The following is an 18,785-nucleotide window of genomic DNA, read 5'->3' as shown; positions in this document are numbered from 1 at the left end:
TGCATAGTCTGCATGTAAAAACGCTGCTAGAAACCTCCTTTATAGCAGAAACATGTAGATATTATTATTATTATTATTTAAACAAATATTGGTGATGTCTAACTGAGAAGCTGGCAGCCTTCCCTTCCTTAAGAGTTCAATGCAGGCTGACCTTTATTATAAACCAATCAAATAATCAATCAAGGACTTTATTGGCCAAGAGAAGTGGTTTAAGTGTGACTGAGTCACTCGCCTCCTTTTGTTGTTCATAGTTGTTGTTAACTGGGTTTTTTTTCTTGATGACAACACCCTTATTAATCTGTCTGGTACGCCACATGGTGTTAATACAGTAATGGGTTGGGTGGTTACTGACTAATGTTGAATAGCTTTGTCTGGTGATATGAAGGACAAATATCTTCAAAAAAAAACAAAACAATGACTCTGTCCAGGTATCAGAAAAAAAATTTATTTACTGGAAAAGTGTCAAAATTCTATCTAAAAACATAAATTAATAATAGATTAATAAAATATACAACAACAAAAAAACAAACCATGGACTAATTTAAATCTTCTAAAGCTGCTTAAATAAACTATTCAATCATCAGAAATCAATTAATGTTAGGCTGATCCATTCTTACAGGTAAATGTCACGCCTCCGTGAGAACAGATTAGGGATTAAGTTAACCACGCCTTTTGTCATCGACGCTGGAAGGCTTTCGCACGTCTGACTCTATTCCTTTATATCTAAAAAAAACCCCCATAATCAGCCATAATTTTAATGATAACCTCTAGCTCCTCCCCCAACATTTGATCTAACCCTGTGACATCACTGATGATGTCATCCAATGTATTAATAGAGGACGTGTCTAAACCCCTCCTCCTTTTGTCTCTGGAATACAAATCGGGGTTGGTAAGTAAAATAAGACGTTCAGTTAACACAGAAGGGAACCAATAAATGCCAAATAAACTTAATGACGCTCATTTGTGTTTTAATTGAAGCAGAATTGTTTCCAGGAAGTTTAACTGTGACCACAGGAAATGCAAAACACAACAAATCTCAGATAGCATGTTAGCGACTCACCGAATACAGGTGGGAAAGCAGGTAGAATAAATGATGAGTAAGCGTGGCTGCGTTACATGTGATGATGGGAAATGGTGTTCTCACCTCCTGCTGTGACTTTAGCATGATGAGGCTGTCTGCAGCTGTTGGTTGTTTTGTTAGCAGGATTATACAACAACTGGGTGGTTTTTTTCTACTCAGGAGAGATTATAACAATTCAGTTTTGTTTTTTTTACATCTTGTATTTAGTAAACGCTGAAAGTTTGGTTCAGCCAATTAAAAAGCCTCTCCTGTGTCCATCGATCAATCTATGCAAATTTATGTTTGATCCAGTTTAGGGATCCCTGCCTCTGCCCTAATGGAGTGAATTGGGTTGTCTTTGATTGTGCAGAAGATGATAGCATGTTGGCCCTGAGGCCTTGCAAGAGCAAGAATTGAGGAGGGACACTTATTTTTCTTTATAGGTCACACCCTGGAGACACGTGATGGTGATTTGATCAACCTGTTCCACCATTTAGGGTGGAACAAATAAACACCCATAGGCGAATGAAAAATTTTTAAAACATGAAACAGACTCTTTGGAACATTCAAAGACAAGCGGCCTCTTGCTACATAGGTTGTGTGTCTAACAAAATGTACTCGGAGAATGTTAAACATCCACTTGAAAAGAATCTAAAACTTGTTTATCTAAATCTTTAAACTGGAAGGCTGCTCACTGGACCACATGCCTCCATGACGGTCCGACGCTTTTGTTTTATTTGTTTTCAGTGTAAGATCAGAATGGCAGCCCCCAGGGTTCTGTGTGTGAAAATACATTTTTTTTTAAAAAAGACCCTTTTATCTGGTGCTGCATCAAAATACTTTCCCAATTTTTTACATGTCTGCCCAGTTTAATGATCATTTTCCAATCAGATGCCTCTATATTCAGTCATTCCTCAAATATTGTCCTAGTGAATTTGCCCACACAAGAGTTCTGATCCTTTGACCTCCATGATGGAAAAAAATAACCCCCAACTTCCACAACTTGGAGTTTCATACAGATCCAAGCAATCACAAGAAAGATAAAATGGCAGAATGGAAGCAGCATGAAGTGCTTAGGGACGCGCTGGTGAGTGACAGTGTATCTGGTTAGTCCTGTTAAATAGGAGTGGTATCTGTGTCTCTTCTGCTTTCTAGTCAGGTTTCGGCTGCCGACAAGCCTGCAGATTTCTTTGCGACATAGTTTTAAACCCAGGTGTGTGTGTGTGTGTGTGTGTCTGTCGCAAGTTGAAAGGGGGCGCTACGAGAGGCGGTGCTGATGCGGCCTAACCTGTTCTCCTGCCTCTAAGCTTTAACTGACAGATCCATCCTGTCCTGCCTGACAGAGCAGCGGCAGAACACTGACGAAGACATCTCTCCACGGGGGTTTGCTTTGGTGGAGGCGTCTCTGGAGGCTGCAGACGGTGAGACCTTAAAACGGGTCGTCTTTGACACCCCTGATGATCCTTGTGGAAGTAAAGTAGATGGTTAGAAGGGAAGCAAGTTGTTGCTGACATTTAAATGGAAATAAATCCTTCTGCTTAGGTTTAGCACATTCACAGCTGATATTTCAGGTTGATCCGGGAGGAAAGTTAATTATTGAAACTAACTGAATTGCTTGCAAATGGGTTGAAGTGGCATGTTCTGTTTGAATTATATTGAATAAGTCTTCCAATGTGTTGAGGTTTGGATATTCCATGAAATGCACACACAGATCCAAACTGGTTTAAGCAGAAACTTTAACTTCCTGTTAAGGTGCAGAAATCTGTGCGTTCAGTTGGAGTTTGAGTTCTGATCTGATTTGCACCCGGCTCTTTGTTTCTCACCTGTTGGATGGTAAAACGGATGTTGTTGACACCCTCTTTTCGGATACACATCCCATCACCACTCGGTTTGGAGATATTTGTTGTCATTTCTTTGCGAATGAATATCATCCATGTCTGATTCTGGAATATATTGTATATTTTAGACTCAAGTTCCGTATTCTATTCTTAGAGAAATATTTTGAAGACATCTGTCGTCAACAGTTTTCTAATTATTTTACATGCCTATCATTGCACAAAGAAAAGTCGTTGCCTTTTTAGCCACAGCTATGTGAATCTGTTATGACTGCTGAGCTGTTTGTCTTTCTGATGACCCTAATTGCATTAACGCCAATGGGTGTTGACCGATTTTGTTTTTGCGGCCTTATTGGATGGTTTAGGTTTTAACTTGCGCAAACATCCTTTTCATCATGAAGGTTTTCTTTGTTGTTGTTTTTTTTTAAAGAACACATCCCAACATTGAAAAAGCTAGCAGGTGTTAACAGCTGAAGATATCGGGGTGTGGCTGAAAGTTGTGCTGTGTGTGTGTGTGAGCTGAGTGATGTGGCATACCAGCCAGAATGCATCCCAACCAACTGGTTTAGATGCATACATTCCTCCTGAGCAAACCTGGCAGAAGCTTGGAATTCCTGAAGCGTGAGGTTGTTTTGTGTGTGGGCGTCGTTTCTCCTGTCAGTCAGCATAAGAAAATTAAAGAGCCGCGATTAAAGAGACGATCTCCAACGATGGAAATTATTTCAAACGTCTATAACAGGAACACTTTTCATTTTTAAAGGTTGCTGTTCTCATATCTCACTTTGAATTTGTCTGTACTCGCTTGGATGGAACTGTCTGTACTGCAGGTGTCTGGTGCTGGAGGTTCCGTAAAGCATGACATCCGCATCAGAGTTTAGATGATCATGATTGGAAAAACCACCTCAGTCTTGGACTGAATTATATTTAAAGAAAAAAGTGTCAATATTCAAGCATACATACCATCATCTGTGCCTTAGATGAAGGGCAGCGTAGTTATGTCAAAGATTTAAGGTACGTAATCATCACCAGCCCAAACTAACATTAGCTTTTCTTTCTCTCCTCCAGCTTGCTGTGGTTCCACCTGTCCATGGTTTTACTTTACTCTTAATCCATAACATGTGGATGTAAATACACCCAAACAATGATGGTAAGTACGTAAAGCTGACGTGCAGATCATGATATAGAAGTAATTATTGAATTCATAGATAGGACTGACTCTTTTTGTCTATTGGAACTCACAGAACTTGGACAGCCAGTTGGGTACCTTAGGAACACTCACCCTGGGCGACTCCGACACAGGAGGAGCCATTAAAGGGATTGCAGATGGAGCACTTGGTGGAAATGCTGGCCTTCAAGCAGGTAAAATAAAGGATGGAAACCTTGTTCTTGCTCTAATTTAGGAGAATTTAAGCATAAATAAGTGATTGGTGGTTTTGCTTTCCACTTGTTCCAGGGGCTGAGACAGTTGCAGCTACCATACATCTGGACCACCTCAAGAAAAATGACCTGCAGGAAATCCTGCAGGTCCTGAAGCCGTATGACAGCAACATGACGGTCGAGACGAACCCCAGCATCGGCACTGGCTCCACGGCTTTAGGTCTGAAAGGCCCTGCGGAGGTAAACGTCACACGGCGTTCTGCAGCACATCTTTATATACAGGAGGCTTTGTTTGACCTCATTCTGAGACTTCCGCAACCAGTGTAATGGATGAGAATGGGTTTGTTGTATTAAGACATTTTGGCCCTGAGGCCTTCCTCAAGATCGGCATATTGCAGAAGGATACAGGCACTGATGCGTTTTATGGGCTACACCCAAGACAGTGATTAACCTGTTCCATCATTATGGTGGAACAAATAAGCAACCTGAGGTCTTTTAGCAACTGTGAAAAGGAGCAAAGCTTCAAAAGCCAAATATTTTTGCTTTGTCTTCCAAAAGGTTTTTGGATAATAATAAATATCAGCTCTAATTGAACATCATGAACACATTTATCAAAATAGCCAACCAGAAGGAGACCCAGTTGCACACATGCTGCTATAAAGTTTTATTACATTTCAGCAATACATTATTCAAAACGGTGACTGAAAGCTTCTACCTCTTAAATTACAGATGCATTTATCTTTTTCCCAATATTTTGAACATTGCAATTGAGGCTTTTTATTTTACAGTATGTGCAAATTATTCTCAAAGTATTTGTTGGATTAGTATTAAACTTGGTGAAAGATTGTAAGGTGAGTCAAAGAAGGAACTGCTGAAGTCTGGAATAGATCCATCTCATGGGGCGGATCCTTTTTTTTGCCTCCTTTGATTGGAAATGTTTTTAAGTGTTTATTAAGGGTTTATTTTAAAGAAGCTATTGGGCCATAGAGAAAGGCTGCACTTGGACTGTATTTTTACATTAAGGTTTACGAGAACATGAATACAATTTTTACATTTTGGTGTGAGGTTGCATCTCCTCTCACTTTGTCAGAAATCTTTTGATTGGAAACAACTCTCAACTCTGTTATTTCAAGGCTTTTTGCTTTAGCCTTCTTGATTCTTGCTGGAACATTCAGGAAAGGTGCAGGTGGAGTGAACAAAGTACATACCAGTGACTGTGTCCCTCTGTGATGGCTGATGTTGAAGGCCAAAAGAATGAAATGCAATCCAGTCTGCAAAAATAAAAAGTAAAACAGAAACTGTCTGCATGAAAATGGCCTTGAAGTATATTCAAGAGATTTAAAGTAATCTTTGCTGCCATTAAACTGTTAATCTGTGGGACAGACTGCAGTGTCAACCTCCACAGGGTGGAGTGTTGTAGGCTTCATGTACACAAGAGCTGTTTTAATTTGTATTTTTCAATTACCAACAGATGCTCAACCTAAAGAAAGATCTGTCACTGGCAACATCAGCTAAGGCTCCGACTGTCTCCACTGATGGCCAGAGTGGAAAGCTAAATGCCTTGCTGGGGTTAGGGGATCAAATAAGTGGTCCGACTCTCAATGGAGACCTTCCAAGTCTAGGCAGTCCTTCAGCAGATGCTGGTGCAACGCTCGCAATGCCCTCTGCAGGACTGACCGGAGGTTTGGATGGCGCCCTCAATGCACCTAATGTCAGTGTCTCCCCTCCCAAGGTTGACCCTCCAAAAGTAAAAACAGGAAATGCACACTACACAGTCCCAAAATTCTCGATGCCAAACTTTGGTCTGCCTGACGTTAAGCTGCCAAAAACAGACATAGATGCATCTGGTGGCATAGGTCTCCCGTCTGCCAGTGGAAATGTAACTACATCAAACATTGATTTGCCAGATCCGAAAATAGATCTAAAAGGTGAAAATTTGGACCTGAGTTTGCCAAAGGTTGGTCTGAATGGTCCAGATGGAAATTTGGAAATTCCAAGTGCTGAAATAGAGGCACCATCTGGCAAATTCCATTGGCTGCATGAAAAATTGAATCTTAAACTTCCTAAAGTTAAAGCATCAGGTGCCAAACCAGACCTGTCCTTACCTGATGCCAGCCTTTCCACACCAACAATCAAGGGGGATGTAACTGCACCAGGTGGTGACATTTCCTTGCCCAAGGGTGGCATCAGCGGCCCCAATCTAGATTTAAATTCCCCAAGTCTTGGCTTAGGTCTCCCGTCTGCCAGTGGAAATGTTACTACATCAAACATTGATTTGCCAGATCCAAAAATAGATCTAAAAAGTGACAATTTTGACCTTAATTTGCCAAAGGCTAGTCTGAGTGGTCCAGATGGAAATTTGGAAATTCCAAGTGCTAATATCAACGCACCATCCACCAAGTTCCAATGGCCGCATGAAAAATTAAATCAAAAACTTCCCAAAGTTAAAGCATCGGGTGCCAAACCAGACCTGTCCTTACCTGATGCCAGCCTGTCCGGTCCAACAATCAAGGGGGATTTAACTGCACCAGGTGGTGACATTTCCTTGCCCAAAGGTGACGTCGAGGGCCCCAATCTTGATATTGATCGCCCATTTGGTGGAATCAATTGGCCTCATCTCAGATTGAAGAAAAACAAATTAAATACCACATCAGACCTCTCTATTCCCAAAGTAGAGGGAGGAATTACCGCTCCAAACGCAGATGTAGGTTTGCCCACGGCTGACATTACAAGCCCTCACGTAGACTTACAAAGCCCTAACATGAGTGCAGAGGCACCATCTGGTAAAATTATCTGGCCTCACATGAAATTGAAGAAACACAAAGCTGCTAAATCTGATTTAGGCATAGATACAAGCATTAACACACAAGGTTTAAATCTAGCAGCCCCAAACATTGAGACTGATGTTAATGCTCCGACTCTTCCCAAAGCTGACATTCCTAGTGTAGACGCTCCATCAGGGAAGTTTCACTTGCCCCATTGGAGGTTTAAGAAACCCAAACATCATGGTTCCGCACCTGATTTAAATGCAGATCTAAGCACATCAGACATAGGTCTTTCTGTGCCAAGCACTACAGGTGCGCTGACTACTCCAGATGTTGATGTACCATCTAGCAAAGTCAGGTTACCAACTTTCAAAAAGCCCAAGTTTCAGCTTTTTGGACCAAAGATTAAAACACCAGATGTTGATGGTGAACTGACAGCTCCTGACGTCAGTGTTGCCGCACCAGATGCCTCACTAAAGGCACCCAGTGTTGATTTAAACATACCCGACCATGATTTGGATTTAGATGTTAAAGCACCAAGTCTAAATACTGAGCCCTCATCTGGGAAGTTCAGTTTTAAAAAGCCCAATTTTAAATTCCCCAGGCACTCAGTGTCAACTCCTAAGGTTACAAGTTCAGATCTTGATGTGAATCTCTCTGCTCCAACAATTGATGGTGGGATAAGTGTACCAGATGCAAGTCTCGACCTTCCAAAAGCTGATCTGCCAAGCCCCAATATAGGCATTGATGCTCCAGATATTGAAACCTCATCTGGAAAATTTAAATGGTTCAACTTCAAGAAACCCAAAATTGGCACGTGGAAAGGTCCGAAGGCTGATATTGACGCAAAGTTGCCAGATGTAGATGCACCTGATGTGAATGTGAGTGCGCCAACTGCCAATTTTTCAGCGCCCAAAATTGATGCTGGGATTGGAAATCCAGCTCTAGATATCAATTTGCCTAATGCTGATGTCAAAGGTCCAAATTTGGATGTTGACACACCTTCTAGTAAATTGACTTTTCCTAAATTCAACCTAAAAAAACCCAAAGTGCCAAAAGTCGATGGTCCTGAATTGGATACAAGCATGGAGACACCAGATCTCTTTTTGTCTGCACCAAAGATTGAAAAACCAAGCTTGGACATTAATCTACCAAGTGCTGGTATCAATGGTCCTGTCGTAGATGTTCCAGATGCAAATGTTGGTGGAAAAGTCAAGGCACCAGCATTCAATTTACCAAATTTTAATCTCTCAGGGCCAAAAGCAAGTGTACCTAATGTAAATGCTGATGCTGAACTTAACGGTCCAAATGTGGGTTTATCAGTCCCTGGCATCACAGGGGATGTCAGTCCTCCAGCTCTAAATGCTGGTCTCGAAGCAGACCCCAAAGCTAAATTCAGTTTAGGAAACCTTACTTCACCAACTATTAAGGGTACAGATATGGGCCTTAATTTGCCCAAGGTGGATGTAAATGGAGCAAATCTGGATTTACCAAAAGGTGACCTCAATTTGAACACACCAAATCTCACAGCACCAGGTGCCAAAGTTGAGACATCAAATCCAGGTTTTGATTCTAATCTGGGTGATTTTAAATTACCTAATTTCAGCCTTCCAGGTCTTTCCAGCCCCAGCGTTAATCCGTCAATTCAGTCTGGAATAAATGCACCAAATATGAACATCAAAAAGCCTACAGCAGATGCCAACATCTCTATGCCAAAATTGGATTCCAAAATAGATGTGGAAGCTCCAAAATTAGATGCCAGTCTTGAAAAGCCCAAATTGCCTCATTTCAATCTTCCAAATTTAGGTTTTTCAAGTCCTGAAGTAGAGGTTCCAAGTGTTAATCCTTCAGTCTCGTCTGGAATAAATGCACCAAATGTCAGAGTGGGCAATCCAACGGCAGATGCCAACTTCTCAATTCCTAACGTAGTGGGAGGTGTCAATGGACCCAAACTGGATGTGCAAGCTCCAAAATTAGATGGCAACCTTGGAGTCTCACCTGATGTGAAGGTCAAAGCTCCTAGTGTTGAAGGAGGAATCAGTTCACCTAATATCAGTGCCTCTGCTCCTGAAGTGGTGACCAACTCACCTCAAGTCAATTTGGCAGCTAGTGCAGAAACCGATGGTAAGAGTACATCAAAAAGTAGGATGCAGTGGCCTTTCAAATGGGGCTTTAAGTCTAATTCAGGAACCGATGAGGGAAATGGCATTGACTCTGAACCCGATGTATCTAACACTGAGACGGTGTTTCCGGCATTCAAATTCCACAGCCTGCCAAAGAACACCTTTGACGACAGTGGAGGAATTACTGATATTTTTTCCTCAAAACAGATCGACACCGATACAAAGGATTATGTTGTCAGCAAAGGAGTCCGCTTACCCGTAGTCAGTCAGATGTCAAATAAAGGAGAGAAAATTGACATCATGGAGAGACTGAGAATGTCAAAAGAAAAGTCAGCCTCAAGCTCTCCAACTGAAGCGAGCAGTATATCGTTCAGCCCCCCTGGCATGTCCAAGTCAGATGAAAACGACAAATTGGCAGTGAGCCTCTCTAACATGCTCGTCCTTTAAAATCAAGGACCGAGATGCTGACTGATTCCTGCAAGGCCAACCTGATGAACACGGCCTGAGTCCAGACACGTATATACACGTACCTACACCGATTCCGTGCCTCAGTTTAAGATTCTAACAAGACAGTGCAACTGTTTAATTTATATTTGTCAGTTTTCCGCAGTTGATGCCAGCTACAGTATCTTTCGAGTGTAAAATCTCCAAGTAGCCCAATGAAACGTATTTTTGTAATATGTATATTACTGTTATTTATGCAAGTTCCTTTTCTACACAGCTGATTTGGAAGCATGTTACATATCAAATAATTCACACAGTATTGTATGTGATGACATGGAGCGGTTTCCAATAAGTGCATTAACATTTTTAAAGGATAATTATCGGAATGAATGTATTTGTTAATTTTGTGTTCAATAAATGACAAAATAATATACTTGGGATTGTTTACTTGTATAAAGATGGAAAAAGAAACTTGTGAATTGTTGGTATGTATCCAATAAAAGGATGTATAAATATACCAATTTTATTGGCAAATCACAAATGTCTTTTATGATAAATGGCAAAGATAAAAATATAATTAGAGTCCAGATGCAGCGGTTATAGCAGTGCTTTTATCTGACAGGCTGAGGCTCTGATGTTGCTTCTTTTCAATTAAAAATGACAAAAGCTTTTTGCAGAGTTTGACATGTATTTATTTCACACACAGAGAACTGGCAGAACAACCAATAAACCGACTATTTCTTCAATTATAAAACGTAAGAAATAAAAATGGAACAACAAAACAATGATTGTTGATAATTGTTTGGTTTGATTTATAAAGTGGATTAATTACAGTATATGTTTGATCCGACTGAACTGCAGGGTCATCTAAAAGTAGCGCTTTATTTGTTCATCTCAGTTATTGGTTCTGACATTTCCCACAGTCCCCAACAATATACAAGATGCTCTCCTGACATTTCCTTTGTGCTTGTGATCCAAACGTACACATTAACCAGATTAAAAGCCTACCGCCATGTGGGTGGCTCTGTGAGGTTGCAATGAATGCTAATGACTGTATGTTGGCTATCTTCTAGTCTCTAGAGCGTTGTTCAGAGATGGTGAACTTTGTTCGACTGAGTCTGGGCGTGCATTTACAGTCTTTCACCACAGCAATGAACATCTACAACTTCATATCAGTCCAAATGTTTAAAGAAATCCTTAGAAGGACTCGTGCAGTCTGTTTTAAATGTAAAGTAACAGTCCATGCAATTTCTAGAACGGGAGCCATCCGTATTAGATGCTATGGCGGCAAAACATCAAGTCGCGTCATCAATGACAAATATGGCGACGGCAGAGGAGGTTGTGATGATACACCTTCTAAATACAAAGCAGCGAATGTGGTCATAATGTTGGGTTCATCTGTGCATTCATTATAGTTTACCTGTTCCTTCTGTTTCCATGTGTATCTGCTAAAGAAAGTAGGGGAAAAGAAATGCCTGGATGTGGATTGTTATCTGGCTCTAGTCCAGAATTTAGTAGGCTTTCTCTCCAATCACTTTGCTTTCTTGGGTCATTTTTAGAAGAATATTTTAAATCTAGGCCCTGCGATGTGGGGGACACCACGCCTCTTGTCTCTGGCCAGCTGGGATAGACTGCAGCAACCCCCGTGACACGCAAAGCGGAAAAGCGGCTGAAAACGAGACGATTATAATCATTTCATTTTCAAGAAAATCAATGGATTTATATCTACAGTATATCGAACAAATTTAGTCTCAATGGGAAATTTCTTGGCAATCTATGTTATTATTTTTCAAAATTACATGTGCTCCTCCTGAGATCACCAGAATGTTGATCGTCATGGAGTCCTTGTGTGGAAAAAATATTGACCAATGAGTTGTGATCAATAAAACGAAACCGACCTGCTGGTGGCGCTAGAGGACACTTCAGGGGATCATCCACCTGAATAAGGTCGTGAGAACAGACTCGACTATCACAACATGTTTTACAGTGACAACATATTGATTTTTAATTCATAGCACCCAGAGATTGGTGGCTGATTTGCGGTTAAAGAGCTTGTTGCCAGCGTGACGGCCAGTCCTTCTCTATCCAGCTCTGCAGCAGTCGCAGCACATCAATGCGCTGGTAGATGCGGCAAAGTTCGGTGAGCTCAGTGACCGTCTTCTGGTTGTAGCGCAGCAGGAACTCTTGGGTGGGGCTGTGGGACAAAGATCCCTGCGTCCGGTGCTCCAGGAGGGTCAGTTCATCGTAGCTCATCCCCCAGCGACTCGCAAAGTTCTTCCAGTTTTTGATGGTGCAGTGGTTCGGATCCAGTTTAAGCCGCAATGAGTCCAGGAGATCTTTGTCGTTCATGAGGTCGCTGATCTTGGGAGGAGGTGCGGGGCAGCAGCACTTCTCACAGGGGCTGTTCAGGAGCTGCAGTTCTTTGGGGTAGTCTGAGTCCAGAGAAGCATTAATTAGACAAGTTTTATATTTCAACGTAATTAATCTAAATTATTTGCCATTGCATGTTATTGTACGGCTCATGAGCATGACGTATGCTTAGTGGATTTCAACTGAATACGTCATAGATGATGAAATACCCGAATGTATGTTGGGTTAGCAGGGATTTCTGAGAATGTGTTTGATATTTTGGTCACAGGGTGAATCTTTTCAGACTACTAATCCTCTAGAAATGAAGTGTTGGGAGGAGACGTACCTGGTGAGATAGAGGTTGGGCAGGTGCATTCTTCAACGTCTTCAACAGGCTGCGACACATTTAAAACAAATAATTACCATCACGGATGTCACTACCCGGTGTCGTATTCACTCATGTGTCAACTCTGTTGTTCTTGAAGAGGTTTAAGGTAATTAAATGCATTCAAAAGACATTTTTGTCACATGACTGTAGCAGAGCCTGTACATTAAAGCCTTCACCAGGGTGCATAAAGAAACGCCTGCCTCTGGGCTACTCCTGTATGCTAGAGGAGAAGTTTGTTGCATCATTCCATTGAACACCACTCTATATTTTTCAGCATTATGGATGTGGCAGGTGCAAGTGTAAATTATGTGCCTAAAACTAGTTGTGATGAGTGATCCCTGGCTTCTGCAACTTCGACATGTCTCGACAAAAGCTGCATCAAGACCAGAGAGTGAATGAAGACGCTAACCCTGCAGGGATGTATCGTTTCACTGGTACAGACGCCGGACTGAACGGACCAAAACGGACTTATTCTGTACTTAAACTCCCACCTCTAGTTTTTACCGTGTGTTTATTCACAAATAATCTGTCGTTTGGAAAGCCGTAAAAGAGAGAGAGAGAGAGAGAGTGTTGATGTTCTCTCCTCCTTCGATGTCCCTGCTATGTTATTAGCAAAATTCACAGCTGCGCCTTGTAGTTCGGTGGAAACCACATCCTGCAGGTTTGCAGGCTGGATTAAAAAAAAAAATGCACACAGACGTCTGATGACTAATTGCATTCATATTTTATTTAAAAAAAAAAAAAATCGCATTCTCCCAATTGTTAATGACACGTGTTTTGTGTTGACTCCTGATTTGTTAGCAGCTTTTAGAAAGACTTTACATTAATCTGATTCCGCATGATTAATACTACAGCAAAGACTTAAGTAATAAAGCAAACACTACATTACAGCAGAACACGCTTAAGGGTTTGGCTACTTAGGCAGAGCAGAAGCTAATGCTTGCATTAGCTAATATTAGCAAAGTTTAAATAAATATTGGTTAAAGCTACAACTTCTGCATTAACATGCAAAATTTATGATTCAAATGACAAAAATGCAACAAAAGTTGAATTATCTATGTTAAAAATTCATTCCCTACTGCAGAAAAAGCCACAAAGAAGTGCGTTATGATTGGTTAAACCCATTTGCAAATGTAGCACCGTCACGTGAGACTTTAAATAGCCTTAAGGAAGAAATCATTTAAATCAAATCAAATCTGTCAAATAGTTCTTGAATATTGAGCAGTCGTTGCTATGCCAACCAAACACTCGCTGAATTAACCTGTCGTCAAATGACTCCGGCAGACGGAGAAAGATCTGGACACGCGTGGATGAACGAGAAAGTGTGTGAAGATGAAACTTTATTCGACACACATGAAAGAAAGTTCTGCGGACGGTTTCAGCGATGTCTCTGACACCTGGTGGATTCGGTCTCAAGACGGGAGATGAGGGAAACATTACTCAAGCGTGGGTTACGTGTGTGCACATGCATCAAAGGTGGTAATGACAGAATAAGACCTGACCTGTCGTATTCTGTCTGAGGAGGGGCTCAGGTATCGAGACGGCATGGAGCTCAGGTGGAGGGTGACAGCGTCTGCTGGAGGAACGTACTCGTATTTAAATACTGTAGGAATAACAACCACAAACTCATCCTGAGTCACAATAAAAGTCATCCAAGCTTATAATCCAGATAATTCCACCTCTTTATCTGGATGTAAAGAGCTTTTATTCTGTATTCTGTGTGTGGATGATTTGTGAAATGTGTTTTTGCGTCTGCCTTTACGCACCATGGTGATCCGTCACCTGCACCGGATAATTGGCCTCCAAGGACTGCGAGAGAAAGAAGATAATATTAGAAAGTGAAAAGAAGCCGCCAGACACGAGCTCGTCTGTTCTGCTAAATCTGCTCATGGAAGCGAAGCAACATTCGAGCCGCATGAAGCTGCAACTGTGGAATTAAATGTCTCTCTTGTGTGCAAAGACGGGACAGCTTGCTACAACCTGTTCTTCAATGAGCCCTGGGGCGGCTAGCAAATCACAGCCCAGTTTGTTCACTTATGAGACACGCTTTAACAGATTACACTAAGACTTTGCCTTCTGAGGGAGAACAATTAGAAATCAGCGCTAAACAAATGAGCTGTAGACAACTTGAGATGTTTCGACAAACGCGCCGATCGAGGAAGGAGGGAAGGCGCTCACAAATTCGGCCACGAAGCTGGTGGTGTCTGTGTCCTCCACAGGTTCAGAGATGGTTCTGTCTGTTGGAAGAAGGGGATAGTTTGGAAGTTAGAGAGGTATACTAAATTGACAGCATTATGACATCACAAAGTTTTATTTCTAATACATGCATTAATCAAGAAAAAACAAAACAAAGCAAATTAAATGACAAAAAAAATAAAATAGGACAGTTATGTAGACAGATATAAGGAATGTCCTGGAGTTTCATAGTTTAAATGCAAAAGTGCTTCAAAATCTCTTCCCCATTCCATGAGTCACCTCTTCACAAACGTTTAAATAGGTAACGAACTTGTAGAGTTGAACGAAAAAGGCGAACCAGCCTCTAGTCGCGAGGCGAGAAAGAAATAAAATAGTGTTGGGCAACAACAAGACCTCCTAAATCAAACACCCCACGCAGGGATGAGGAATATTTTTAACAAGCACATTCACAGATGAATTGGGAGAGCAGCACAAAGCAGCTTTTCAGATGCAGAAAATACCACGACCCCGGCTACGTGGGCCCTTTATCGGACGACGTCACTGTGTAGCCATTGTGTCCAAAGGCCTCCAAATAAAGACTCGCATTGGTCATTCTCTGGTTACCCTGGAAGACGATGAAACTCAATATCAAATTAGGATTAAGTGGCAGGCCGTTTCCTTCGTTATGCTACTAAGGCGTTGTTCACCTGAGAGAGAGCAGTCGTGTATGTAGGTCAGGGTGTCGGCTGCCTACGACGTAAAAAACCCTCATGGCATTCTTTAAAAGGTACATCAACGTAGGACCGGTTCTTCCTTTTGGATGACTTTCTGGTATTTTTATTCCACTTGCATAAAAATGACGGCTGGATTAAGTTATTGGTGCGTCGGTTTATCCAGCTGTAATCATTCGTTGTCCAGAGCAAATCTCTACAACCAGTTACTTCATAACTACGCCAATTTCCCAAAGTATTTGAAGAGTCGTAACTCAGCACTGGTTTGAGGTACAGATGAAACGGTGACATAGATAATTAGATAAGATTCAGCCGAAACAGAATCTGTAAAGCGCTTGATGGTAATGATAAAAAATGACAACTCTATCAAGCAAAATACAAAAGTATTTAAGAACGGAAGAGTCTTAATGTCAAAGACTATTCAGGAATTATTTGAAACCAACTTTCTCCATCGTATTTTGTGATGTCATTGGTGACAACATTCGTGACTTTCTGCTCTTCCTCTTTTGGACTCTGATAACAGGCTGGTTAGTTCAGAGATGGTGGAACATGTTGGTTTTTAATTGGCAACCAATCTTTCAGGCCACATCTACCATTCTGGTCCCAAACTGCCACCATGGAAAAGGAGGTAATCGACACCTTGTGATGAAATGTAAAGATGCGAATGGGAAGGCCGGCAGCAACTCGAAAACAAAGATATTCAAGTGCAACAAGGTTTGCAGTTAACTGTCACATCTCATATGCTGGTACCTTTGAGTGATTGTTTCATTTCTGTCCACCAAACTATTTCAACCCACTCAAACGGAATCGTTTCTGGTTTCTGTGCTTAAACAGGCAGAACTCTCTGTAAATGTGCCATATGTGTGTGTGTGTGCATGGTTGGCATTCCCCTTTAAAAAGAGTACATTTAGCATTAGCACTCACAGCCAGTCACCTAAATATCAAGTGTAAGTTGAACCTTGGATGAGTTGAGCATTGTTTCTCCCTCTCTGGGAATGCAGGGGCATGTAGCTGCACGCTCCGGATAAAGTTCAAGAGATGAAATATAAACCTCTTCATAATGCGCTGCTTAGGGCCATAATTCCACAGGTGAACCCATCTTTTCTTCGTTTTGGCCACCCATGTCTAATATGAAAGGATAAAACACAGTCTGTGTTGTCAGTGTGAGTGAAGGCCAACGCCAAAACCACACTGGGTCTAGACCGACAAATTCTGTCCTACATGTGCGTCACGGCTGACACCTGTGTGAAGTGTGTATCCTCTACTGTGTGTGTGTGTATGTTACACTGGTGTGCTAATGCTTATGCCACCACTTTAAGGACACATCAAAAAATGCAGCTTTAAAGAACAAAAGTTGAGTTATAGGTCATTATTGACTTCAGTATTCGCCCAATATCAGGAAGATGATAATTCGCACAAAGTCGAAGCAGCTCTGCTGAGGCAGCGATGTGTGTGTGTGTGTGTGTGTGTGTGTGTGTGTGTGTGTGTGTGTGTGTGTGTGTGTGTGTGTGTGTGTGTGTGTAGATGCATGTTGGAGGAAGTCAAGCGGTCACCTGCATTTGTCTTGAAGACTGGTTAATGGATTTGAATTCAAATCTATGGTCTGAGGGGCAGTGGATAAACTGAGGTGTACCTTCAACATCATAATTTAAAAAAAAAAAAATCTGCCAACATCATTAACAAAAATAAAAATATCCAGGCCGGTTTTAGTTACGAAGTTCCCCTTTTACACACAATGGATCCTGATCTGGACGGTGTTACACTGTAGATTTTAACTACATTTGGACGGAGCCAACTTTGAGCTGCTGACACAAAGTTCAACAGTTTCCAGGCTGGGAAGGACGACTGTGATGAAACAGGAGCCCAGAGGCGCTGAGGCGTGAATCCTGAAGGTTCCCTTTCTTCCATCAGACGACCAGCCTGGCCCTCAGGATGAGTTAAAGCAACCAGCCTCCACTTTTCAATGCCGCAAACTGACATTTGACCTCATGAATGAATGGATGTGGGTTACCCGTGCTGTAAATACAGATTACTAATCTAATCCGGTGCAAACTCTGGCTTGTTCAAAACCTTAATGTGACATTAAGACTCCGAACTTTACAGTACAAACTGATTTTGTCCCAGACTTGTTGCAAAACCAGTATTTCAAACTAAAATATAATCTCATAATCTAATCTACACCTTTGTGGACGGCAGTGAAAACATTATTTAATGTATATTTTTATTGGAAAATATTCCTTAACAGTTTTAATATTCCAAATGTATTTAATCATCCCTCAATGAACAACGGTTTAATAAATACAAGTAAAACATTTTTAGGAGATTCTAAAAAATTAGCCGCTGGCTGCTTCTGGCTGCTTTATGGCGGGAGGGGACGTGACGTCATCTGACCCGCCATCCACAGGTGTGAAAGAATTTAAATGGTTAATTCCGACTCTCCTTGCTGATGCTGACTGATGGGTTCAGAACTTCAGTGACCTACATCTATTGCGTTCTGGGTGACGTCACAAACTCGGTCAGCTGTTCTCCAGCAGTTCCTGATCAGCTGACAGAATTTCACGGGATAAACTGAACATCAATTTTTTTTTTTTGATCACATGTAGTGTTTAGATCATCATGATTGGGTTCTGTCCACGCAGAAGAACGATTTTGTGATTTATTTATTTTCTTAATTATCAGCTTGAAACACTTTTAAACTTGTGTTTAAAACACTTTTAAACACTTTAAACTTCTTCCAGGTTTTTCTTCTGTTGGTTTTCCAACCGGGAAAAGCGCCCCATAATTACTTATTCTGACTAATTAGCCTATTATCTGTCCCATATGTTGTTAGTATTTATTTAAGTGCGTGAATAAAGATTATATTCATGATCAGGTTCGCAAACTTTCCGCAGGTAACGGGATTTAACATTAGTGTAACCTCTTTTCAACACATCTGATTATAGAAAACCCTTGTTTTTCTTTCAAATCTCCCGAATTTAGAAAGTTTTGAATGAGTCCATGAAGATAATTCTCAAAAACTATAAATATTTAAAGTGATATATAAATATATTTTACTTGCTACGACAAAACAAGGCGCCTCAGGGGGGGAAGTGAAGAGGTTTAAAATGAATCGATTACAAGACAATAAAGACATTTATTTCCCACAGTTTGTGAAGACAGGTGAATGTTTCACTCACCGATTGGCTCCTTACACGTCCTCAAGCTGCTCATCTTTCATGTAGGGAACAGGAGAAGTATCGGATATAAACTCTGAAACCGTTAATCGATCGACAACTTCACGCAGGTTCGGAGCAGCGCTGATGCCAGCCCAGCGGCGGCGGACCAATGAGGCTCCGCGGTCCTGACCAGGTAGACTACCGGTGCTGCCTTCAGGGTTCCTCGTAAATATGGGTTCTAAAATGTCGTGAAGTGGCTTGAAACGGATTCAAACGCTCCTTGGGTCATCTCGATTTGTGAAGTCTGACTTCTGTGTGTTTATGAGCTTCGCAGTCATTGAATAATGTAGAAATATTTACATTTCTCTGCCATGTGTCGACAT

At 41.3% G+C, this 18,785-nt stretch overlaps 2 protein-coding genes across 4 annotated transcripts; one reads left to right on the top strand and one right to left on the bottom strand.

Annotated features, from left to right (window-relative positions):
* Window positions 1–2,379: 2,379 nt before the first annotated feature.
* Window positions 2,380–9,611, top strand: si:ch211-125o16.4 (neuroblast differentiation-associated protein AHNAK). Its single transcript, XM_068326767.1, has 5 exons — window positions 2,380–2,481; window positions 3,961–4,042; window positions 4,137–4,254; window positions 4,349–4,512; window positions 5,744–9,611. Exons 2-5 carry the CDS (start codon window positions 4,037–4,039, stop codon window positions 9,605–9,607), a joined length of 4,152 nt encoding a protein of 1,383 aa, XP_068182868.1. The 5' UTR covers window positions 2,380–2,481; window positions 3,961–4,036; the 3' UTR covers window positions 9,608–9,611.
* Window positions 9,612–10,378: 767 nt separating this feature from the next.
* edaradd (EDAR-associated death domain) lies at window positions 10,379–18,580 on the bottom strand. Of its 3 annotated transcripts, none has more exons than XM_068326771.1 (6): window positions 18,424–18,580; window positions 14,520–14,578; window positions 14,108–14,150; window positions 13,844–13,944; window positions 12,300–12,348; window positions 10,379–12,036 (listed from the first exon to the last, which is right to left on the bottom strand). In XM_068326771.1, exons 1-6 carry the CDS (start codon window positions 18,455–18,457, stop codon window positions 11,648–11,650), a joined length of 675 nt encoding a protein of 224 aa, XP_068182872.1. In that variant the 5' UTR covers window positions 18,458–18,580; the 3' UTR covers window positions 10,379–11,647. The 3 variants fall into 3 exon arrangements, with proteins under 3 accessions (XP_068182872.1, XP_068182873.1, XP_068182874.1); XM_068326772.1 differs by having other exon boundaries at window positions 13,844–13,917; XM_068326773.1 differs by having other exon boundaries at window positions 11,637–12,036; window positions 13,844–13,914.
* Between the last annotated feature and the right edge of the window lie 205 nt (window positions 18,581–18,785).

Source organism: Antennarius striatus, chromosome 11 (genome assembly GCF_040054535.1).
Source record: "Antennarius striatus isolate MH-2024 chromosome 11, ASM4005453v1, whole genome shotgun sequence".
In the NCBI taxonomy this organism is placed as follows: Eukaryota; Metazoa; Chordata; class Actinopteri; order Lophiiformes; family Antennariidae; genus Antennarius; species Antennarius striatus.
This window is presented reverse-complemented; position numbering and strand designations above follow the sequence as displayed.